Source organism: Pezoporus wallicus, unplaced genomic scaffold, assembly GCF_028554395.1.
Source record: "Pezoporus wallicus isolate ANWC-B61680 ecotype Strahan unplaced genomic scaffold, APGP_CSIRO_Pwel_v1 contig_16, whole genome shotgun sequence".
Taxonomy (NCBI): domain Eukaryota; kingdom Metazoa; phylum Chordata; class Aves; order Psittaciformes; family Psittacidae; genus Pezoporus; species Pezoporus wallicus.
Window position 1 is genome coordinate 550,812 of NW_026641478.1, and position 25,842 is coordinate 576,653.

Below are 25,842 nucleotides of genomic sequence, written 5' to 3' on the forward strand. Positions count from 1 at the left end.
AATAAAGCTGTTCCCAAATGCTATTTAATCTGCCTGATGCTGAATTTTTCTTGCACTTTCCTTTAATGTTCATGTTCCTTCATCTTCCTTTATTGTTCATGGAGGTAGAACAGAGGGGAGTGAAGCCTACAAAAAAATTATTACCACAGCAGATCAAATTTTCTGGAATAATCTTGAACTCACAAAAGTACACAAGTGTACTTCCTTCAAGTAGTATTCCACATGGTGCCCCATGTCATCACTTGATAGTGACCTGAGAGAAATGGCTTAGACATGAATAGACTTGGAAGTATCTGCTGGGAGTGATTTCTCAGTCTTCCCGAATCTCCATGAATGGAGGCTGACTGTGTACCTTTAAAACACTACTACATGTTCCCCTATTTTTCTCTTGACTCCTTTCGAAGAAGTCAGAATGCTGGTGGTGCTCATGGGGAAAGGCTCAATTCATCACACTAAATTAGCTGTGTGTAATGGACCTAAAATAAGCTAGATTACTTGGAAATACTTTCCTTTTCCTACTCCCATTAAGGGAAGTTCTCATATTCCTCATCTTTAGACCTGAGATATATGCCTAAAGCTAGGAGTGCTTAGTCAAGGCTAAGAGCCACATATAGACTCCTTTGCAGACATAGTGAGGAGGCAGGTAGGCAGGAAACATCATTTGCCCACACTTCCTTATTTAGCAGAAGGAGGAATGCCAACACTAATTTGGCCCCCAAACTCATACACAAGTTTTATCTTACTTATTGACAACACATAAAACTACCGGTAACTTTTAACAGCTCCTAGACTTCAAGCTGTATATTTACTAGCAATCTCTCTGGTAAAGCCTTATTTTGCTTTTTTTTTCTACAGAGCATTCTGAACATTAATATATATTTAAAAAGTTAAGCTATTTATTATTTGTTCACTTTTTTAACACTACAGCTTCAGGAGCTTTCTTGAAGCAAGAGAACTGGCTTTTTCAATTCTGTTTGATATAGTGATCAGAAGTTGCAATAAAATTTTACTTGTCACTTGCAGCAAAAATAAAAACATTACTGCCGTTTTGTAAAGATCTTGCTTAGGAAGAGTAACAGATAGATAGGTGATTTTTTTCCTGTGTATTGGTGAAGAGCAACTGAAACTAAGATTATTAACATAAACTCTTATTAAAGAAAGCAAATAGATTCTTATGTAAATTGGTGGGACTCAAACATTAAGTTTTCAGGATCGTATTATTTCCTGAATGAAGCCTCAGACTTCAGAAAGAGGGCAAACAGCACTTTTCTGTTTTCTGATTTATTTTCAGTGATGAATTTGAAAGGTACATATGGTCATTAGGTCAATATTAATACAAAGCAAATATTCTTTGGGAGAGAAAAGAAAAGTGGGCTTTACATACTGGAATTCACAGCTTCTGAGTCTGTCCAAAACACAAGAGCAGCTATAGACTATAGACAACTATAAAAATTACTTCCCTTTTTTTTTAAAACAATTTGAAGTTAAGAAACAAAATCAGGTTATATTCACTTCAGCAATACAAAGTATACTTGTTTATCCAGTGAACAACTTCTTTTTTTTTTTTTTCCGAATTGTTTTTAATCTGGGCTGTTATATTTATGAAGACCTTTACAACCTTTTAGTCAGCACTAATAATATATAAACAAAAAAAAAAAAAAACCAACAAAAAAACCCAACAAACTATAAAGAACAAATGCAAACTTTCCCAAATAACTCTGAGACAACCTCAAACTTTCCTAAAATAAGAAATTCAATTCAAATGTAAGGGCTTGCTTCTGTTATTTAAGATTTTCTTTTAAGTTCTATTTGGCTAAAATTAATACAGAAAAAAATTGGTCACAGAACTCATTAGCAGCTTAATTCACCATCACATTACAAATTCTTGTAATTCTGCAATTGCTTATTGGTTACTGCATTATACAAACTTGACATCAAAATATTAATAACCAACGAAACTGAATTGATCTGTTCAAAAGGGAGAATCTCCCATACTATTTTCCTCATTTGTAAGAAAAATTAGAAGCTTCCAGAAGACTCCAGAGCCAATACTGAGAAACAGCTGTATCTATCAGAATTCTGGCATTAAAGATTTTTTGTTTTTCTGTTAAGTAATTTATAAGTTAAATAAATATAACAAACAAAAATTCCCCAAAAAAAGAGAGTTCAGACACCCAACCTAGTCAGTAACAGACTATCTGATTGCATATCTTCTGATGGCATCAATCTTAGGAGACAGTATACTGCAATAGATCTTTCATGTGGAGAATAACTAAATGCCGAGAACATCTCAATGGTATCTAAATTACTCCTGTCTTCCTCCCTTCTTTTCTTCCTTTCCAAAAGATGCTTTGTTATGTGTATGAGAAATGCAAAATCATGAAGAAGCTAATCTTTTCCGTTTGTGAATAAACCACTTTTGTAAAACTTAATTAGTTCAAATGAGCTTCACTGAGCATCAAATGATCTATGTGAGAGATGTCACATCTCCTTGTACTAACAAAGGCCGAAGGCTGTGAGCTTTTAACAATCATTATTAAACATCTGATAACAGAAATTAAATAAAATTAATTTCATAAATTTGCATTTCTGATAAAGAAAAAAATTTTTTTATTTACTTACTAAAAGTCAAGTCTGTTTTTTAGCATATCTCTTTGCTTTGAATACTATGAAAGAAAAAGACTAAAAAAAAAATCAACTATTTTCCATTTTACGATGCGTTTTTTGATGCATTTAAAAAAGCTTGATAGAATGAAGGCAAGAAGGGAACAACTTTTTAGTTTTCTGTGCTTGAATGTCTGTTACTTTTTTTTTTTTTTGAGACTTATTTGAAGTAAACACAATACCTATAGGTAAAGAACAAGAAATTGATAGCAAAAATATTATAATACCGCACACTGAAAGAATGAATCACATCTGAATAGAAGCTGTGTAAAAAATCAAGGGTTTAAACTGCATTTATCAAGGTTTAAAAAAACATAGAAAACCCCATGCTTCACTCAGTTTTAGGGTTTCCGATTTTTTTTTTCATGTATCCTATCTCATTTTCTATTTACAGAAGAGTTCAGAGGAACACATGTAAGTTCTATGACCAGATGTCTTCTTTTTACTGGAAACAAAACCTGACAAGTAGTCACAAAATGAAATCGCTGAAAGAAAGAGTCTGGTATAAATTTATGAAATTCAAAATAATAAATTGGATAACTTTTTATTCATCGACTAGTTTTCTGTGAAATACACATCAAACTGCTAAAGTCTTAGTTCTGTAGTATAAGCTATTACTTAAATCAGCTTTGTGTGACACCAGCTTTAAAAAGAGATCTAGCCATTGTCTGAATTTTATTACAAGGAACATCATTCTTTACACACTTGAATGTATGTTATATTCTGAAGTCTCAAACTGTCTTTCAGGGAAGAAATCCTGCCCTGACAAGTTTTAGTTGAGTCATGTGAAGGAATCCACAAGTATGTGAGTAAGATATAAGTAGTATGCTGTTTTTCCAATAAAACTTTTCTTAAGTTCTCCCATCTAAATCTCTGAAATAACCTATCATGTTTTAAAGAAAGAGGAAGACCTTTAATGATTTAATAACTAGCTAAAAGACAGAAAAAGGATTGGAATGAATGGCCATTTTGCATAATTAAGAGACCACTATAAAGGCATCCTTGAACAATCTTTGTTGCTGGGTTTGTTGTTAATTATTTACCCAAGAAAAATGAATATGTAAAATCTTTTATTTAAATTATTAATTATAATCAAATCTAACCTAATCATAATGGTATAAGAAAGACCTCACATTTCTGAATGACTAAGCAATATATGTGAATGTTAACAAAATTGGATTAAATTCGGTGTTGAAAACTGCAGACTCAAGGAGACTGGAAAATTATTCTGACACAAGAAACAACAGACTAAATCAGCTATTACCACTTAGAACAAAACTCTGGATTCATAGTGGATAACGTTTTTTTTCTTAAGAAGTCCAGTAAAGTATTTGATATTCTTTTCTTATGTATGTCAGCAGCTACTTCCTTAATCAGATGCTGGGATCTTTCATCTGGCAGCAGGTTTTTGTCTTTAACTTCTCAGAAAAGGCAATGTGATAGTGATTTAATTTTAATCCTATTTATTTTTGCATTCACATTTTACTTTCTTATTAAAGATCATTCTTTTCTTAAAAACTTAAACTACAGGCAGGTTTTTTTTTCTGAAAGTTTTTCAATATCCTTACTTTGAGAGAATGAAAAAATAATCTCTTTGTGCATGTGTCTATGTGTGTTTTATATGCACAACATACCACCACACTGATTATATTTGAAAAAAAGTATTTCTTACAATCATCTTCTGAATCACATGCCTTTGATTTAAGATGATCCTGAGCAGATGCCTTTGCAAGCATCCTATCCCTCATTCTGTCTTTCCTGCACTTTGCATTCCTTTAGTAAGCCAGTTACTAGTGATATCTTTCAACTCCTCTCCTTCTAGACATAAAACAAAAAGCAAATTTTATTTTTAATTGAATCAAACCTTCCTGAAGTCCCCATGAAAATTTGTATTGAGAGAAATTAGAGCCAGACCATTTCTAATAATAAGAGAAAAACTGGTACACAGGAGCTGTGCAGGGTTCCAGCACTCTGGGCAACTTTTGCCTCCACAGAAAACTCGTCATAGAGACTTTATGAATACTCTTAAAGAGGAAAGCAATTCATGGCTGTTTGATTTACTTGTAGGAAAAATTGGTAGTATAGTACCTGCAGAAGCTATGCTCTTTTGTTTTTTCAGTACAGCACAGTATGTACTACAGCCATTACATGGACATAATAGGGAACACTGACTTAATTCATTTGTCATGATGAGCAATTTTATTACATTTGCAGTTTATAAAGCAGTATTTTCTTGAAGCAGTGACAACAATACAGCTCAATGCTGTGGCATGAGAAAAAAAAATCGAAAGGAAGAAAGAAGGAAAGATAATTTGGGAAGCTGTTTCCTTTATTCTGCATACAACCCTCCTTAACATTAATGCATGCCAGAACTTGTGTAGTCAGTGGAAAAGTGATCTGTATTTCATACTGCTGTAAACTACAGAGCAACTGGGGCATGGAGAAGAAGCAAAGATAAAACAGATTGAAACAAGATGTCCCTCATTTCTATTTGTAAGTTGAGGATTCGACACAAAACCATTGGATAGCCAGCAATCATACTAGTTAGGCAAGATTTTATCAATATAGGACCACCAAACATAGATTGAAGTGGCCTATTTGCAATAACCTGATCCAGCTGTGACCAAATACCCTTGGTTTCAGGGATGATTCTTTCTTTGAAGTTTTTTGTTGTTCTTGTCATTTATTATTTTTGGTTTTAATTTTAGTAGGACCAGTGCAGTGAAGCAAAACAGTATAGTCTGTTGGAAGGAACTGAAAACTAGTTCAGATATCTAACCCAGAATAAAATGGGGTTTTACAAAGACTTCAGTCTGAAATACATATCAGTAATTTCCCTATATTTGTTTTCCTTTGAAATACTTTCTGGAGGGTAAAGCTTTTACCAATACCTATTTCAAAATTCACTTATCCCTGAATGATAATATTTTTAATTGACATCAGAAACATGCATACTAAAAACCCAAAGGCTTGCAAACATTTCATATACTTCTATGCCTGTTATTGTTAACGTAACCTTTTCTAAAGGTTATAACTAACCTTTTAATGGTATTTTTGTCAAAAAAGAAGGAAGGCTCTTGTAACATGAAATATTCACAAATTACTTCACTGCTTCCTTCTTTGTGCTAAAGAGCCCCTGTCAAAACATTCGTATTCAGCAACTATCTTCTGCTGATGTATTAAACTTTTATATCAGAGTTAAAGTTTTATAAGGTTTAAGGTTATGAAATATTAAGACAAGAATTGAGTTTGTGATAAGTTCTGTTTAAAAGAGAGCAAGTATATCTATGAAAAAGGAAAGAAAAGGAATGCACATTTTATTACAGTGCTGCTTTACAGAGATGATTTTCTGATTTTTTTTTTCCCCTTCATGTCAAATTTATTTTTGGTAAACACATAACAGGGAAAAAAGGCTTGGGCTGCCTTCCTAGTAATGAAAGCATATGAGAAGGCTAGATTTCAGATTCTGCCTTGCCCCAATTTACTCCACATTATTCTATATATAAAGAACCCCTATGGAATCACGGGATGGGCACTATGGAAATCTAAGCACTTCTGAAGCATGATCCATGCCATATTACTGTAGACATTTGACACATGTCAGCTGAACCATGGCTTAAAGTACATACTTCTCTCCATTGGCTATAGAGTGTAGATAAACACCAAAATAAGTTAAATAAATGCAAATGGCTGAAGTGAATTGAGATCATCATGATCATCTCAGTAAAGTATTGTGATTCTGCTTCCCTTGTAATACAAGAACCTAAAAATGCCTCTTCTTTTCACATTACTTCTAAGCAATGAAATAATGAACCTTTGTAGACTATCCTGGTTTCATCCTAGGCTCCACTAATGAGGAGCCCTTCACAAAAAGTTTTGGAGCAAAGTGAATCATTTATCTCTTCCAACCCCATCTCCTTTCACACAACTTTTTAGGTGTGCAGATACTAACCTAGACATAAATCAAGAATATTGGATAATGTAAGACAACTAACATTTTCCATTTTTCTATTTTATTCAATAAAGAAAAACTCATTTAAAATTTTCAGTCTTAGGATATGGGAAGATGGTAGCAAATACACAAGCTGACCTCTCGTAAGATATTCCTGTTCTCAGCTGACATACAGTAACTGTCCATGAAAATGCTTCTAAACTGATGCAGCTGTAAAGTAAAATGGATTAAACTGCCATGATGATGGTATCAGTTTACATTCTCCTTACAACTGTTTTTTTCAGTTGTTTTGTTTTATACTTCCTAAAATCTATTTTTTTTCAGTTTAGAAATCATTACAGTGATTTACAAACGATTACAAATTAGAAGTCCTAACAATAACCAGAGGGAGGTTACTTTTTAACCAAGACTTCACTGTCAACATTCTAATTTCAAGTTAAAACTCTTCCATATAGAGAAAAATCACACTGTAATAAAAGCAAACAATCCTGTGCGCACCAGGACTAGTGAGTCTTGATTTCTAATGCATTTTTGTATTTTGGGTTAAATTACAAGATTTTCTGTTACCTCTTCAAAGACATATTCTGCCTTTTCATAAAGTAGTTTGGTGGTGGTATTTAGGCTAGTGAACGCTATGATGTTCAAATGATAGCATTTTACAAAACTGTAGGAACACAATTATTTTGGGTGCTTACTGTAATTTGTATTTTTTTCCTGACATGATAAACAGAAAAGGTTGTTATGCAAGAAGTAAAACACAAAATTATAGTGAGATGGTATAAAATCTGATCTGTAAGGAAATCATACTTAAAATATGCACAAATATTCAGTGGCTGAAGTATTATGCTCGCTCACACACTCTTAGTTCATAAACATATTTTGCCACCTTCAATTCTATGGTGCACAACAGGTTAACACTAGCACTGTTTGATTACTAGCATCCAAGGTTCATCCAAATAGTTGAATGCCAGACACTTTGGCACCTGTATAACCATGTGAAGCTGTCTTTGGACTGTATAATGAATTTCTGCTTTCACTTGTTTAATTAATGCATGTTCTTTTATAACACAGACAGAGGACTCATCTTGTGCAGCATATGTCACATCTTTTTTGTTCAAATAACTATATTCAACTGTTGAGTCCATTAGGTTGGCAAGATGTCTTTCTTTTAGATGAGTAAAATTAAATCGGAGAAACTCCTATTAGTAAACTAATTGTCACAGAAAAAGCAAGGCTAAAATAGCTTCATCAGTGCTGACTGCCTGCAGTTTTAGCAAAGAAAATTTAGCAAAGCTGTTAAATTGTTTGGGACCTGATAAGCCAACACACAAAAATAATACTAAGACAAGTTATGGTAGTCTAAACAGGGTTATAAGAAATTTGGTACTCTTCCTTGCATGCCACTTCTCAAAAATTTTCTAATTATATTACCTAAGAATTGTTCTTTTATTCTCAGAAATCAATTTCTAATGAAATGTAGAGATCAAAAAGAAACATCATTTTAAAAAGGTCATACAGAAGTGACGTTACACAACATGTGACAAGAGGCTTAGCAGAAGAATGACGCTGCTTTTTTGCCCCTATTGAGTTTTTAAGAAAAAGTTATTTCTGATAAAAGTGGTACGGCTCACTCCCCTTTGATACTGAATCTTACTGAGTACTTACCAGCAGTAATAGGAAACAAAATGTTGAAGTATTATGTTTATAGTAAACTATAAACAACAATATAAGACCGAGTGAGTATATTTGTTAAAAAGGTTACAAATACTGCAAAGTTTATCCAGCTAGAACTGATGATTTCTATTTTAATTCTGGCCTGTTTTCAATAATATACCAAGCCTGTATAAATGTAGAAGACTAAATAATAAAAAATTAATGAAGTAAGATAACTACACCCGGAAGAACTCACATCAACAAAAACGTACACATTTTAAAAATATTCACATGATGGCAAAATTCTTTAAAAGAGGATCTCAGAATTAATGACAAAATAGAGATTCCTTTTTCCACTGGGCTTGTAATCATCTCATCAATCATTTCATGGGATTTAACTGGCTGAAGGAGAGAAGCCAGAGAGTTGTAGTCTATGGGGCTGAGTCTAGTTGGAGGCCTGTAACTAGTGGAGTGCCTCAAGGGTCAGTACTGGGACCGGTATTATTTAATATATTCATCAACGATTTAGATGAGGGAATTGAGTGTACTATCAGCAAGTTTGCTGATGACACTAAGCTGGGAGGAGTGGCTGACACGCCAGAAGGCTGTGCTGCCATCCAGCGAGACCTGGACAGGCTGGAGAGTTGTGTAGGGAATAACTTGATGAAATATAACAAGGGAAAGTGTAGAGTCCTGCATCTGGGCAGGAACAACCCCAGGTTCCAGTATAGGTTGGGAAACGACCTGTTAGAGAGCAGTGTAGGGGAGAGGGACCTGGGGGTCCTAGTGGACGACAGGATGACCATGAGCCAACACTGTGCCCTTGTGGCCAAGAAGGCCAATGGCATCCTGGGGTGTATTAGAAGGGCGGTGGTTAGTAGGTCGAGAGAGGTCCTCCTTCCCCTCTACTCTGCCCTGGTGAGACCCCATCTGGAATATTGTGTCCAGTTCTGGGCCCCTCAGTTCAAGAAGGACAGGGAGCTGCTGGAGAGAGTCCAGCGCAGGGCAACGAAGATTAAGGGAGTGGAGCATCTCCCTTATGAGGAAAAACTGAGGGAGTTGGGTCTCTATAGTTTGGAGGAGACTGAGGGGTGACCATATTAGTGTATATAAATATATAAAGGGGGAGTGTCACGAGGATGGAGCCAGGCTCTACTCAGTGGCAAACAATGATAGGACAAGGGGTAATGGGTACAAACTGGAACACAAGAGGTTCCACTTAAACTTGAGAAGAAACTTCTTCTCAGTGAGGGTGACGGAACACTGGAACAGGCTGCCCAGGGAAGCTGTGGAGTCTCCTTCCCTGGAGACATTCAAAACTCGCCTGGACACATTCCTGTGTAACCTTATCTAGGTGTTCCTGCTCTGGTAGGGGGATTGGACTAGATGATCTTTCGAGGTCCCTTCCAATCTCTAGCATACTGTGATACTGTGATTTTGAGATTAACAGTTTTCTAAGGCTCTGACAATGTAGACAAAGCCTTGATGATTCCATAAACCAGAATTCATAAATTAGTAAATAAGAACTCTCAACCACCTAAATTCAACACATTCATCTGAACCATTTACTATTAGTTTTTGTTAACACTCTTTTCAGAATGACCCTTCCACATTGAACCGAATTAGAATAGAATGATCGCATTTAACACATATTAGTTTCCACCAATTTTCAAACAAGCCTAAAGGAACTCTCTATATGAAGGACTCATTTAAAAGGTGCTTAAAGGTAAGACATCATTATACAAATCAGCATGAAAAGTAATTTAAAAGATAAAGCAAATCAGGGACTTAAAATTAGAGAATTTTATAAGTTTTCTATGTTCTATTATCACTTCTTACAACATGAATCGTAGGTTTTAAATTTTGACTTATTTTTTATATTTTCTGATTTTTTTAAAACTTAATAAGATAGAGTTGGCCCCAATAAAAAAAATCCAAATAAAATAAATAATCAGGAATACAGTTATTGGAAGGTGTTAAAGATTTATTTCTGAAGCTCTTGCTTCACATTCCTATCATGTTGCATTTTGGCTTTCCAAATATATCCATGTATCCATTTCCTAATAATGTTCTGAAAATTCCACACTGCCATCTGAAAATTTTCCAGACTCCAACCCTGTCCATAAGTTTAAAAAAGATGACTATTATTATAGAGGAACAAAACTTACAGGAGAACTCACAAAAATGCACCTAACTTTAAAGGATTTTTTAAAAATGTGCACAGTAAACACAAGGCACGCAACATAATTTACAGAAACAGTCATCAGTAATAGCTGTGTTTGAGGCACAGTCGTCTTTATATTTGTCCTGGGTTCAGCAGTAGCAGTCATTTTTCTCCTTCTTGGTAGCTGGTGCAGTGTTGTGTTTTGACTTCCAGGCTGGGAACAGTGCTGGTGATACCGATGTTTTTGGTTGTTGCTAAGTGATGTTGACCCTGACCAAGGACTTTGTGAGGCTCATGCTCTGCCAGGGAGGAGGGGAAGCTGGGAGGAAACAAAGATGGGAGCCTGACCCAGGCTAGCCAAACAAGTATTCCATACCACAGCACGTCATGCCCGGGGTGGGGGGTAACTGGGAGTTGCACGGAAGGACAGGGGCTTCTGGGTGGGACTCGTTTCTTGGCGGGTGGTATTGTATTCTCTTCCCTTGTTATTTTCTCTTATCATTGTTGTCGGTGGTGGTAGCAGTGGTGATTTGTGTTGTACATTGGTTACTGGACTGTTCTTGTCTCAACCCGTGGGAGTTGCACTCGTTCGATCCTCCTCCCCATCCCTCCGGGAGCGGGGAAGGGGAGAGCCCCGGGGGGGACCTCGATTGTTCTCAGCCCAGCACCACTCACTGGGAGTGAGTGAACAAGCTGTCTGGCTAAGGTTTAAACCATGACAATGGGACTCATTTCCGGAATAACCTTACAGATATTTGGGCCAAAGAGCATGGCATTGAGTGGGTGTATCACATCCCCTACCACGCACCAGCCTCTGGGAAAATCAAACGGTACAATGGGATGTTAAAAACTACACTGAGAGCAATGGGTGGGGGAACTTTCAAGCATTGGGATACACACTTACCAAAGGCCACCTGGTTGGTCAACACCAGAGGATCTGCCAACAGGGCTGGCCCAGCCCAGTCAGAACTTTTACATACTGTAGAAGGGGACAAAGTTCCCGTGGTGCATAAGAAGAATTTGCTGGGGAAGACAGTCTGGGTTATTCCTGCTTCAGGTAAAGGCAAACCCACTTGTGGGATTGCTTTCACTCAGGGACCTGGATATACTTGGTGGGTAATGTGGGAAGATGGGAAGCCTACAGCACCCAGGATTCCCAGGCGGTCTCCCATCCAAGTACTAACCGAGCCCAACCCAGCCTAGCTTCTGAGATCAGACGAGATTGAGCGTTTTCAGGGTGGTGTGGCCATAGGCTGGAAGTCAAAACACAGCACTGCACCAGCTACCAAGAAGGAGAAAAATGACTGCTACTGCTGAACCCAGGACAACATTAGATTAGCTTTAGACTGAGTTTTGATATTCTGAGATCTGTCTACTGTATATGACATGAGGTTTCTGTTTGGTTAATTTTTTTAATTAAGTTTTTAACAGTGTTCTGTTCCTGAAGAGAAAAACAGCTATGAAAGTGGAAAAGAAGTAATTACAGTTTCTGCTTACTCTAAAATGATGCTGGAATTCAGTCTCTGGCAGAAAAACTGCCTTTTATCGTAATGGTAAGGAATCTTATCTAAGTTTCTCCTGCATGCAAAGGGGAAATGTATTTTTCTGAGCTGCACCAGGGTCTCCTCCAATTTAGTATTATTATAAAAAGACAAAAAGGCAATACCATTATTTGTATCTTTTCCAGAAAAAAGAAAATGAAGCAATGAAAAAATATATTAAAAAAAAAGAAATACAAATCAGAAAAGAAGCTGGGACCCATCTACTTGGCATTTCAATATGCTGAAATGTGCAGAAATGTAAGTTTTATTACAGTGTTGTGGCCCCAACCACAGAGTTCAGGACATATGAACAAAACATGATATTTGAATAAAAAGGCAGTAGCACTCTGGAATAGTGTTCCTGATTTCTTGGCTTGCCTATCTATATTTATATACACAGAAATATATAACTGTGCATATGTTGAAATACACAGATTCTTCATATTTTAATACATACAAAAAAAGACGTATTGGTATTTTTCTGCTTAATTTAGGCCATAATCAGACTTTCTTCAAAACTTTTAGCAGACAATATTATCTACATAATATTAGTCAGAGCACCTATCATCTGCTTGTAATAGAATGCACAAATGATCTGTTGGGTGGGGTTTTTCCAACTGCTGTTTTCCTATGCTAATATAAAAAGCAAACCAAAATAACAATCCTGAGGTATATTTGAGCTTTTCTTACAGCACAGTAATCATTCGATTAGCTCTGTTTAGACTATGAAAACAGGCAAGAGAGAAAAACACACCCCTGAAGAGTGAAGTTATTGACTTCACTTGCAAAATAACATATGCCTAGGTATGCTTCTGTTGCAATATATCAATGAGTCTGCAGGAAAAAAAAAAAAAGAAAAAAAAATCTTTGTAAAATTAATTCTTGAGATTAATTAATCTTAGGGGTTTTTTTTTAGTTTTCTGTATCTTGAAACTTTTTACTCATCTTTTCAAAATGTTCTTGTGTCCTGCCCAAGGGAATGAATATATAATATAGTAGACATATCATTGACAAAATATTTAAGAAACACCTGTATTAGTTCTTAATCACTGAATCATAGAATCATGTAATGGTTAGGGTTGGAAATGACCCTCAGATCCAGTTCCAATCCCCTGCCATGGGCAGGGACACCTCACACTAAACCGTCTCACCCCTGACTCTGTCCAACCTGGCCCTGAACACTGCCAGGGGTGGAGCATTCATAACTTCCTTGGGCAACCCATTCCAGTGTCTCACCACCCTCACAATAAAGAACTTTTTCCTTATATCTTCCTGAACTTCCCTGTTTGAGTCTGAACCCGTTACCCCTTGTCCCATCACTACAGTCCCCAATGAAGAGTCCCTCCCCAGCATCCCTATAGCCCCCTTCAGATACTAGAAGACTTCTATGAGGTCTCCACGCAGCCTTCTCTTCTCCAGGCTGAACAGTCCCAACTTTCTCAGCCTGTCTTCATACGGAAGGTGCTCCAGCCCCCAGATCATCCTCATGGCCCTCCTCTGGACTTGCTCCAACAGCTCCATGTCCTTTTTATGTTGATGACACCAGAACTGTACACAATACTACAAGTGAGGTCTCACAAGAGCAGAATAGAAGGGCAGGACCACCTCTTTCGATCTGCTGGTCACACTCCTTTTGATGCAGCCCAGGATACGGTTGGCTTTCTGGGCTGTGAGAAGCCAGCTGATGTTAATTTTCTCATCAACCAACACCTCCAAGTCCTTCTTCGCAGGGCTGCTCTGAATCTCTTCCCTGCCCAGCCTGTGGCTGTGCCTGGGATTGCTCTGACCCAGGTGTAGGACCTTGCACTTGGCACAGTTAAACTTCATGAGGTTGGCATCAGTCCACCGTACAAGTGTGTCAAGGTCCCTCTGGATGGCATTTCTTCCTTCCAGCGTATCACACAGCTTGGTGTCATCGGCAAACTTGCTGAGGGCGCACTCAATTCCACTGTCCAGATGGCCAACAAAGATGTTGAACAGGATTGGCCCCAACACCAAGTTCTGAGGGACACCACTAATTACCTGTCTCCAATTGGACATTGGGCTGTTGACTGCACGTGTGTGCAGCCATCCAGCCAATTCTTTATCCACCAAGTGGTCCATCCACCAAATTTATGTCTTCTCCAGTTCATAGACAAGGATGTCATATGGGACAGTGTAAGTATTTGGAAAGAATCTTTTCAACTAATTTCTCCTTCAGAAGGAAGCCTCTTAGATGAGGGTTCATAAAACAAGGCAAATGTCTTCCTTTCTTACTCTCTGCCTTGTTTTTGATACATAATTCCCAAACACCACCAGAAAGGTAACAGGACGCTTTCGACAGCAATCTCCTTGATTATATATCCATGTTTGATTCTGTGAATTACACTCTTAATGCTTTGTACTCTCTTATAACAAGAGGATTAAGAGCCTAGGACATAAAAAGGTATTATTACAACTCCTTTAGGAATGCCAGAAGCCTGTCATGAAAACAGTGTCATGTGAAGAGAAATCAACATACCAACTTAGATGGGCTTGAGACAGGTGGCACTAGAGAATACTTAGTGCTATTAGGAAACTATTCAAAACTACTTTTAAGTCTATTTTGTATCTAATTCACTGTTTGTTTCCAGAAGCAAAGACTCAATGATATTCTTTACACTCTTTTTATATTATATAATGAGAAATATGAGATTGAATTGTCTTATTTTGGGCATATCAATGAAGATGGTGTGTAGAAAAGAACATAAATAATTAAAATTATAGAGTTTGAGGAACTAAACATACAAGTTTTGATTATGCACTTTAACTTCATTTTTATGAATACTGTGGGTGAATTTATTTTACACATCTATTTGTAAAAGATAAAGGGTCTTTTCTTTAGGGACTCAGACTCAAACCAGCTTCTTTAGTTTTTAAAGTTTCCGTATATATTTCAGTTATTTTTGTTTCAGTGTTATGTTTAAAAAAAAACAAAAACCAAAAATCAACAGATAATACTGGCATTTACTTCCAATTAGTGCTATTTCTTTAAACTCTAAGCTTTTTAAGATATGTGTATGTGAAATGCCTAACATGGTGGGAACTGATTTTGGTTATGCATAGTCATGAGATTTGACACACCACAGTACTGTAGTGGAAGGGCAAATTAAACAAGGACGCCATAAAATGTAAGAGATGTATGTACTTAAATTGTAAGAGTTATATACAAAGAATGCTGTAAAAATGGGATGATAACAAAAGACTTTTAATCCCCATATGAAAAGTTAGACCTTTTTTTTAACTCTTTGTCAGTATCTGTAGCAAATCTTTTCATGGAATGATACTGACTGATAGAGACTGTGAGAGATTATTTAATGCACTTACTTCTTCGAGTCAGGAGGGCTTAAATGACACATGCTTAAATGTGTCATAATTGACAAACACTGGTCTAACATATTCTTCTAAGTTCACACATCAAATAGTCCACACCATACCCAGGAAATCTGTTCATGTGCATCAATATCTGTAGAATCAGTTTCTTACTGATCATCTCCTGGGTAATTTAAATCATTTAAGTCAAGTGTTTCCCTACATTCCTTTCATAGGAAGAGCAGAAGAATGTTATCGCAAAAATCTCTTCAAAAAAATTATATATGTTGATATAGATATAGATACAGAATCATAGAATCATAGAATAGTTAGGGTTGGAAAGGACCTTAAGAGCATCTAGTTCCAACCCCCTGCCCACACCTCACACTAAACCATCTCACCCAAGGCTCTGTCCAACCTGCCCTTGAACACTGCCAGGGACGGAGCCCTCACAACTTCCCTGGGCAAGCCACTGCAGTGCCTCACCACCCTTACATTAAATAACTTCTTCTTTATATCCAATCTAAACTTCCCCTGTTTAAGTTTTAACACGTTACCCCTTGTCCTGTCCCTACAGTGCCTAATGAATAGTCCAACCCCAACATCCCTATAGGCCCCCTATATATAGATATAGATATATATCCCTATAGGCCCACTATATAGATAGATATAGATGCTATAGATATAGAGATATAGACGATAGATGATACAGATAGATATAGATATAGATGTAGATATATAGATGATATAGATATAGATGATATAGATATAGATGATATGGATAGATATCCTATGGCAATTTTTTTTTGGTACATGTTTTCTAAAATTCTAGTTTTTGTTGTTGTTTCTTTTTCCTGGAATTTCTTAATTTCTTCAGACAACCCGTACTTGTCTTGACTGTCCTGAACAATATAGTACATCTAAGGCTCTACCAAAGCTGATCAGAGGAATTATTTGTTTTTCAGGCTGTATATCTGTTCATATAGTGCCAGGATTACATTTTAGCAGCAGCATGGCATTGTTGCCTCATATTTTACTTGTTCTTCACTAACAGCAAAACTTCTGCTGAACTGATATCTAGGCATTTGATCCCACTGGTTATCTCTGCTGATTATTCTGTTTTTTCAAGATTATTTTCTTTCTGTTTCTCTTCTGTAACATATTGGTGAAACCTCTAAGCCTGTTTCCATCTTTATTTTTGAGAAGCCCATGCTTTATTTCACTATTTACTCATTAGTATATTAGTAATTACCATTATTAGAAAACTGTTTTCTAACAGAAAAAAAAAAACCACCCCCCCAGCACACGCAAAAAAAAAAAAAAACAAAAAAAAACAACAAAGACAAAAAAAAATTCAAGCCAACATTATTTCTGGAGGCTTACCTACAGATTCAACATCAATTACATTTTCCAGCTGTTCTTCTCTGTATGTGCTTTTGCTTTTACTACAGCAAGGCTGAACAGCATTTCCCTTTTCTAATGCTGTTTGATGTTACCTGTATGACAACCATAGTTTCAGAAGTATTTTACTGATTTATCCACTCTCTGTGCAGCTGGTATTTTCACTGCCAAACGTTTTCTTCATGTTGAATCTTTTGGAAACATTCCAGCAAAACAGTGCAAGCATTTCTGAAAATTAGTCTGGGAAAAAAAAATGTTTTAGCTAATATTTGAAGTACAGGGATAACAACAACAAAATTAACTGTCAGATCTTGCTTTCTAGTGATTTTAGTGGGTCAATGTTTCAAAGCAGCACCCCTACATTTATTAGGATGAGAGATACACTCTTTATTAATGCTATGACAATGTGTTTAATTAATTCAATTCTATAATTTTAAAGCAGTTAAATTTGCAATGTAGACTCCAAATGATGTTCATTATCTCAAACTTAATTGAACACTAAATAGTTAAATTGAACATTTAAATTTGAACTAGCCACTTTAGACTACTCTTACACTCAGTGAAGAGAAACAGGCATGTCCAGAAGACAATTCACCTTATTCAAAAATATTCATCTAAGAAAGAGATAAGATAAATCCTCATCATTGACAGAATGAAATACTCAAACTTACGTGTCTTACTGACCCATTATACATAGCAAATGGTATCATCAATTTGGCAATGGCTGAGGAAACAGGTCAGAGAAACACAGTAAAACTAGGGGCTGGAGAGAAAATATAGGAATGGTAATTCTATTCAAATTCTATTAAAACCAACAAATGAGTTGGAGGAAGGTGTAAATGATACTGAAATTCAAGAATTAGTGACAGAGAAACAGCAGAATGAGGGATCAGACAAGCTGTTAAAGAACTATAGGACAATTGCACTTGATTTGTGAAAGTATCTAGCACAAGATACAGCAAAGAATAGACAGTTCTGCATTACAGTAAGTAATCTGTTGAGTAAACCAAGGAGACAGATCTCAAGAGAAGCCAGTAAAATCAAGTAACACTATCTGAGTATGATGGTGCATCCCCCTCCCTTCCTCTTTCCTGGACACCTCTGCTTCCACAGGCAGCTACTGTTAGGCCACACTTTGCCCAAATGCAAGGAGCTAGACAGCTGGACACCCCTGACCATTAACTGTAACTGCCTAACAAAGGTGGGAACGGCCACATAGATATTAGGAAGGTCACATATTCCCTGATCATATCAGGAGTTCTTTTGAGACGGTAACTCATTCCCTGGAAAAGATTTGAGACCAAGATGAAAATTTACTGACTAAAGCAAATCATCTTAAGACCCTATAAATAGTAGTCCAAGAGACAGTGAGCTCTCTGGGACCCAAGCGGGCTGAGACCAGTCACCTCCCTCCAAGTGGCACACCTCTCAGAGTCAGTAAATTCTCAGTTTACGAAACAGGGGGTTATCTGCCTGGGCTGTTATAGCTGCTCACTGACACTCAACCTTTTGTCCGTTGAGGAGTATTGAGAAAGGTGATGTGAGTATATTACTTTTCACTGCACCTGAGTGAAATTTTTAGCATATGTACATGTATATATGTATATACATCTATATATTCATGTATCTCCATGTTGGTATGTTGTTTTAGTTTAGATACTTAATTTTAAATATATATATATATATTAGCTTCAATATCCAAGTGCTGTTAGAAATCTCGTTATTCATTTTAACAACACAAACTGCTCCTAAATTACACTTGTAATCCTCTAGACATACACCATTGTCCAAGTCTGATACTAGACTTTATCCAGCTGCACCTAGACTCCTCTCCAAAGCCAGGGAGTCTAGTCTGAACCTTGACCGCTGAGCCCGACTTAACAGGAGGATGTCCTTATTCCCCTTCTTTCATTAGACACAAACCATTGACCAGTCTGAGACTAAAATTGGGTCCAGCTGCACTCAGGCTCTTTCCAAGAGGAAGTTCAGGAAGCAAGGGGTTCCAATCTGAAACTTGTGACTCAATGGGAGGGTTTCCCTTACACTTTTCACTTTCAAAACCCCTACCTCAGTTTCCTTTTAAATTCCTTTAAACTTAAAGTGTTGTCAAAGTCTAAGACTAGGACTAGATCCAGCTGCATCTAGGCTCTGTTTATAAAGAAGGGTCTAGTCTAAACCTCATGACTCAACAAAGGCCTCCCTTATTCCTTTGTATTTTTGGTTTCCATACACATTATTTCAATTCTGTAAAAATCACTTTAACCCAATCCCATATAAATCATTGCCAATTCTGACACAAACTCTTTCTGAATGTAACAAAGTGAACCTTGCCATCAAATTCAGTTGAACCACACATTCATAAATTTCTATTAAAATTACTTTTGATAATACGTGTGACAGTGATTCTTTTAGTGACCTGGAATATTAAGTTTCACAACACTGAGCAAGGAACCTATGATTTGAACAGTGCAGTCAGAAAGAGTTTGAGACTGTGGAAAGGAGAAAAAAGAATAAGAACCAGAAAGCGAGCATATAATTAAGACGACAAGAGCTTAAAGAGGATGGAACAAAAGGAAGTAAGTTTGGGAGCACCAAGAAGAAAACTGTATGAGTCTGTCCTTACTACTAGGTTCGCAAATGCAGCAGAAGACTCTGAAGGCTTGCTATCCCTTCAGTTATCATCTACTCCAATCTTTCTGCATAGGAAGTATACAATCACTGTTGCAACTATCCACACAAAAATCAACAACTTCCTTTTGCCATTAGCTATTCTGTCAGTTGAAGTGGCAGTGGGATATATACAGTGAATTCTCAAGTTTCAGCCCTGCATCCAAGTGGTGGATGCAAAAAGTAACAGCACATGAAATGATGTGTGTTGCTCTTCTTCCTTTGTTAAAACAAAAAAAAACCCCTAAACAACCCACATTAGAAATGATGTTCTACAGATAGCAAAGCTGAAGATGACACAGGAAATTCCAGAACTAGATTTTCCTTGTGACTTTAATTCCATCTATGTGTACCTACAGTCTCACTATGATCATGCACTATTTTTTTATCACAAGATTCTTTTGTATCCCAGGCACAGAACATGCATCCTCTGAGAATTAACCAGTACATCGGAAGGAAAAGGTCTGTGTTCTGTGTTATGCATGAACCCTGCTTCTTTTTTTTTTTTTTATGAAAGTCAAAAGCGTAAGTATAAAAGCACAGAAGCTAAGTAACCATTTTTTAAAGTTTTATAATTGAGGAAAAGCCAGCTCATGGTAAAGAAAAATTAATTATTCTCTTCTGGTTCCATAACCTAGAAATGCAGAATTGTGTGATCTATATTCCACCTCTAGCATTAAATTACATTCTTAACAGAGCACAGTTAACAGAACACAGCTAACAGAGCCGTTAGTTAGCCAAGTCAATGGGAAATGTAAACAGCTACAAATTTGGCATCTACAGTACCTAATTTTAGGATCTGGCTATCACAGTAGTACCCACAGTTCATATTTTGATATTTAAATAATGCAAAGAGGATAGCACCTCAGAAAGGCATTGAGTTGAACAATTTCTATGTTCAGTTGAGAAAATACTTAAAGATATGAGAGTTTACAGGACAGATGGGAAGATTGTCTTGATCCCCCTTTTTTGTAAGCTCAGGTACCAAGGTCACAGCTGCAAATAGAAAACTTCATTTACTTAGAAAACAGAGCCCAGGATCCTCTCTTGAGACAAGGTACACATAGAACAGTATACCAAGTACTTAAGTTCTAAATTTTGATGGCAATGTTATTGACACTTTCTAAAATTATCAGAATGTTTTCTTAATAAATTAGAAAACTGCACTGAAATTCTTGCTTATCCCAACAGGTTTCAAACTTGTAACCTTCTATATCATTGTCCTAACCACAAGGTGGTAGGCTGCTAAGAGAAAAGGAGGAAGACCTGAAAGTGGGAGAGATTAATGATCAAAAGCATAAAATAAAATATTTGTGGAATCAAAACAGAAAAATACAAAAGAAATGCTTACCCAACAGTTTCGATTTTATCGATTGATCATTATTGTTTCTTATCAAATAATTATTTAATTTGAATAAATAGTTCTGAGTGTAGAGACTTCTCAACTAAATTGCTCAGTTAATGTTTAAATTACAAAATTATGCACTCACTTTTTAACCTTTTGGATTCCCATTAATACTGAATTTTTTGCTTCCCACTGACAAGTTTGACAGGAATGGTAGAAAAAGTTCCTTCCTCATGACTTTTTCTGGCAAAGCAAGGTTTGAGTGTGAAACTGCTGTGTAGGAAGGGCACGGTACTCAGTCATTTCACTTCTTGCTTTACAGTATACTGTTAAACAGTATCTAATGGTGGGAGGACTTGCCATCTTTCAGAAGCTGATTTTTCAAACGCTTGTATGTTTTGTGAAAGACCTCCTGTCAGTGCTTGTTTTGTATGGACTAGGCATATCTACTTCGAGCTACCTCTCAAACAAAACATTTATTGAATCCTGTGCTCCTTACTCCTCTTGCATGCATCCAGAGGAGTCCAGAACTGGTTTGCAGAAGGGCTCATTACTTATGGGTGCAACTGAGAACACAGAAAGTAGAATGACAAAAAAGCTATATGCTCTGAAATGAGCAATTAAATTCTTTATTTGCTTTTATATCTCTCTCTGACTTGCCCCGCCATTGTAAAACAGGGCAGTTGTAAAGATAAACCCATGAAGTCTATGACGCACGTACTGGGTGCAGTGGTGAACGGTGCTGAGAGCTCATGAGTAATGATATCTTCATAGGATTCAGACAGTGTAAACCAAGCAAAGCATACTATCATTCCCTGAGGAAAGAACGAGGAAAGAAAATACCAACTTTTTGCTTATTAAGTGAATGCTTCTCGTGTTGAGGGATGATTAATGTCATGTGATATAAGCTATTATGATAAACTCCATTAAAAACTCATAGTGAATGGCTATACAGAAAATCTTAGCCACTGATATTTTCCAAGCATTTTTGTGATTGATTTATAAATATGAATTGTAAATTCAGCATACAGATTTTGGTTTCTAACAGCTTTTTCTTACAAAATTAAGATAAAAATAGAATCTATGTTTAACTATCTAATGTAGTTGTTGTCAGATTTGTCATACAGGGTCTAAAACAATTTGATATGCAAATTTTCAAGCAATTTCATGCACTCAAATAGTGATTTAATATTAACTGTTAACTTTAAAACATTTTTTTGCTTTTACAAATGCAAAATGGAATGTAGAACCATTATGTCAGTACTTTATGCCGTGCATGAAGTCCAGCCTTTCATTCTTCTTAATGCCAATGGGCAGCCCTGCGGAGAAGGACTTGGAGGTGTTGGTCAATGAGAAACTGAACATGTGTCAGCAATGTCTGCCTGCAGCCCAGAAAGCCAACCATATCCTGGGCTACATCAAAAGGAGAGTGACCAGCAGGATGAAGGAGGTGATCCTGCCCCTCTACTCTGCTCTTGTGAGACCTCACTTGGAGTATCGGGTACAGTTCTGGTGTCCTCAACATAAGAAGGACATGGAGCTGTTGGAATAAGTCCAGAGGAGGGCCATGAGGATGGTCAGGGGGCTGGAGCACCTTCCGTATGAAGACAGGCTGAGAAAGTTGGGACTGTTCAGCCTGGAGAAGAGAAGGCTGTGTGGAGACCTCATAGCAGCCTTCCAGTATCTGAAGGGGGCCTACAAGAATGCCAGAAAGCAGCTCTTCATCAGGGACTGTAGTGATAGGACAAGAGGCAATGGGTTCAAACTTCAATGGGGGAAGTTCAGGTTAGATACAAGGAAGAAGTTCTTTATTGTGAGGGTGGTGAGACACTGGAATGGGCTGCCGAAGGAAGTTGTGAATGCTTCTCTGGCAGTGTTCAAGGCCAGGTTGGACAGCCTTGAGTGACAGGGTCTAGTGTGAGGCGTCCCTGCCTTGGCAAGGGGTTGGAACTGGAGGGAATTTTTTAAGACCAGGTTCAACAGGGTTTTGAGCAAGCTGGTCTAGTGGAAAGTGTCCTTTCCCATGGCATTTGGGATTTATAAAAGGACTAATTTCTACAGAAGTAGTGAGACATAACTTGCAAGGGCATTAGAAGTTTGCTGGATCACGGAGCTTTCAAGCACAGCACTGACATTTCTGCATCACTTGACCACCTCTTGCCACAGCATTCAAAATTCATATAGGTAAATGAAAGAGTCTTGGATGGAAAAAGTCTCAGACCCTAAAACTATCTCATTTAAATATCTCAAAAGGTGGCATTTTCATTAATAATAAAATGGTATCTCCCTGTCTTAGTCATTCTAAATCTGAACAATTTTAGCATATTTCTTCAACAAGATGAGTAGCTACTGATGACTAGGTGTGTAGCTTCAGTAGCAGTGAATGAAGAACATGGAACAAATGGATTATAAAAAAAAACAGCAGTAAGAATAAATTAGATATATATCAGCACAGAATACATATTTGATGAGGAATTTCATCCTAGCAAGACAATTCTTCTGGACAAATTAAGTGGTGCCGTTAAAATTCAGTAAGCTTCTGTCAGCATTGCAGATATCTGAAGATTCTCAGATCTGTGACATACCTAATGTAAAATCTATAGAATGAGATTATATTTGTGCCAGTTTTTAACCTCTTCTATTCAGTTTAGAAAACCTGAAGAGGTAATTTTGTTTTACCTGTCATGTATTATATTTCAGTAACAATTTGTATTGAATCCTATAATAAGCATTGTGTTGTTCAGAATAACTTCCAATGCTCATGAAAACTTCAGTATTGCTTTTCCTTTAAAAACGTTACCTAATTCATTCATCAGCTATCCTGCGTTTCTTTAAGGCATGTAGTTTCTAATTAACTATGATAACTGACAAAACAATTTATGAGTTTCAAGTACAGAATATATTCTATATATTCTTTTAGGTCTGTCTGAAAGGCTTAACGCACATGTATATTAATCTACAGCTATATTAAAATCAAACACGTGAACAGTGATGTCTCCTTATCAAATAAAATATAATATTTAATACCATATGCTTTACTACCAATATAAAGAACACAATTCTTTTCTGCTTAGAAACAGAACTATACTTTTTTTTCTTTTTTCTATAGAAAAAGTAGTAAATTACAAGGGAAATGAAAATGCAATTATTTTAACGATGGGGAGGTGGGGGCAAGCAGAGTTAAAGCAATGAAGCATTTCATCCTCAGGATTATTTGTGTCACAGTATTCCTGACAGCTCTGTGTTCGCTACATTTCCTTCTAATGATTTTAATTTCTGTTTGGGCTGGGGGAAGAAGAGGGGACAAGGACTGAGAAAGAAAAGCAATTCAACATTAACTGAACTTTCATATGAGACACAAGCACCTGGATGTGTCTTGCTTGTTTTCACATCTTCTCAGGAGTCACTCAGTTGATGACTAGTAAAACTAATAATTTTCTCTGAGGTAGGCTGTGACACGATTTAGTCGCTGAGCTCCGCAAAAGCGAACGTCTTTACTTTTGAGCTTTTCACCTGCAGTCCCAATACTCAGAACACCACTTCCCGCTAGCATTTTAATGAACTTCTGAGAAAGTTGAGTGGTAACGATCCCCAGCGCGGAGCACCGGCTTTGAGATACGCGTCTGCCCAGGCCAGCCCCGAGGGCAGGAGCTGAGGCAGAGAAAGCGCAGGATAGGGGCAGAGGAAGGGCAGGACAGCAGTAGGACGGGGCAACGGCAGCATCCCCTGCCCACGGCACCCCGACGCCGCGAATGCCCGATGTCTCCTGAGACCCTCGGGCAGCCTCTCGCCCGCCCTTCCCGCGCGGCGGGGAGCCCTTCAGCCCCCCAAACCCTGTCATTACAAACGGAAGAGCCCTTCCAACCTCAGCCCCACCACCCTCCCGCAAAAATGTCCGCATACCAGCCCATCTGTTCCCCACCCCCGTAGCTGACCCCGCGGTTGATAGCCCACCACCGCGGGCACGGGGCAGGAACCCCCCGATGCACCCCGACGCGCGCAGATTGCGCCGGAGCAGCCGCGGTTCCCTTACCTGTGTCCGCCTCCATCACCTGTTGCCCGGCTGCCTCCATCCGCGCATTCCTCCGGCGCCTCCTCCCGCTCCGGCGGCGCCAGGGGCTTCTCGGGCTCCGGAGCCACCTCCATCCGGCCGGGCACACCCTCCTTCTCCAGGGACTCCACGTAGAAGACAGTGCGGGGCGCCGGCGGCCCCGGCCCGTGCCCGTGCCCTAGCCCGTGCCCCCCGCCGGGGCTGGAGGCGGACAGCAGTGTCCCGTTGAGCGGGCTGGCGGTGGTAGCAGCGGAGGAGGAGGCGGAGGAGGTGGATTTCTTCCAGAAGATGCTGTTGCCTCTCTCCTGGCTCTTCAACAGGCGGCTTTGGCTGGGCCCCCAGTGCTCGAAGCTGCTGTCGGGTGGCAGGCAGCCGCCCCCCGCCGGGCCGCCCACCGGCGAGGGGTGGCTGAACAGTTTCCAGCGGAGGCGCAGGATGTGCTTCACGTCGAAGTCTTTCCTGCCGGAGCCGGACATGGTGCTGCGGCGGTCAGGGTACGGGCGCCGGCTGAGGCGGGACTCACGGCGGCCAGGCAGGGCCGGGCGGCGGCGACGGTCTCAGAAGCAGCTCGGTGCGGCTCCGCTCACGGCAGCTGCGGTGGTTCCTCCGGGCAGCGCTGCGCTGTAGAGCGAGGGGTGGCAGCCGGCGGGAGGAGAGAGATGCGAGCACACAACAGTGAAGAGAGAGAGGATGGATGAATGGAGCGATGCACGGGGCCGAGAGGAGGTAGACACCCAGAAGGAAAGGGGGATAGACAAAGATGCCCAGAGCTGACGAGAATTACATGGTGATCAGTGGAAAGGGGAGGAGAAAAAGGCAGGAATGAGAGACATCTCTCAGGGGAAACAGACACTTGCTAGGGAAGAGCGGGTGAGAGAGGCTGAGAAGACGCGCTAATCTGATTAGCGGGGAAACGAGCTACAGCCCGGCGAGGACCTGCAGTGGCAGCAGCCACAGCGGGAGGCAGGTGGCTCTTCCTCCCTCTCTTAGAGATCTGTGACCGAGTGCAGCCAGAGGGAAAAAGTCGTAGGAAGCCTGTCTCCACCTCCCGCCTTCCCATCCTGTTTCTCAGGG

The 25,842-nt window shown here is 38.5% G+C and overlaps 1 protein-coding gene and 1 pseudogene across 1 annotated transcript in view; both read right to left on the reverse strand.

Annotated features, from left to right (window-relative positions):
- The window catches only part of KLHL1 (kelch like family member 1), a 204,914-nt gene extending 179,601 nt beyond the window's left edge, over positions 1-25,313 (reverse strand). The window contains exon 1 of the mRNA XM_057424079.1: positions 24,751-25,313. Within this exon, the coding sequence (XP_057280062.1) occupies positions 24,751-25,244 (494 nt within the window). The 5' untranslated portion in view covers positions 25,245-25,313. The remainder of the gene's footprint in view (positions 1-24,750) is intronic.
- Positions 11,569-11,687, reverse strand: LOC130607184 (5S ribosomal RNA; annotated as a pseudogene).
- Positions 25,314-25,842: the final 529 nt, after the last annotated feature.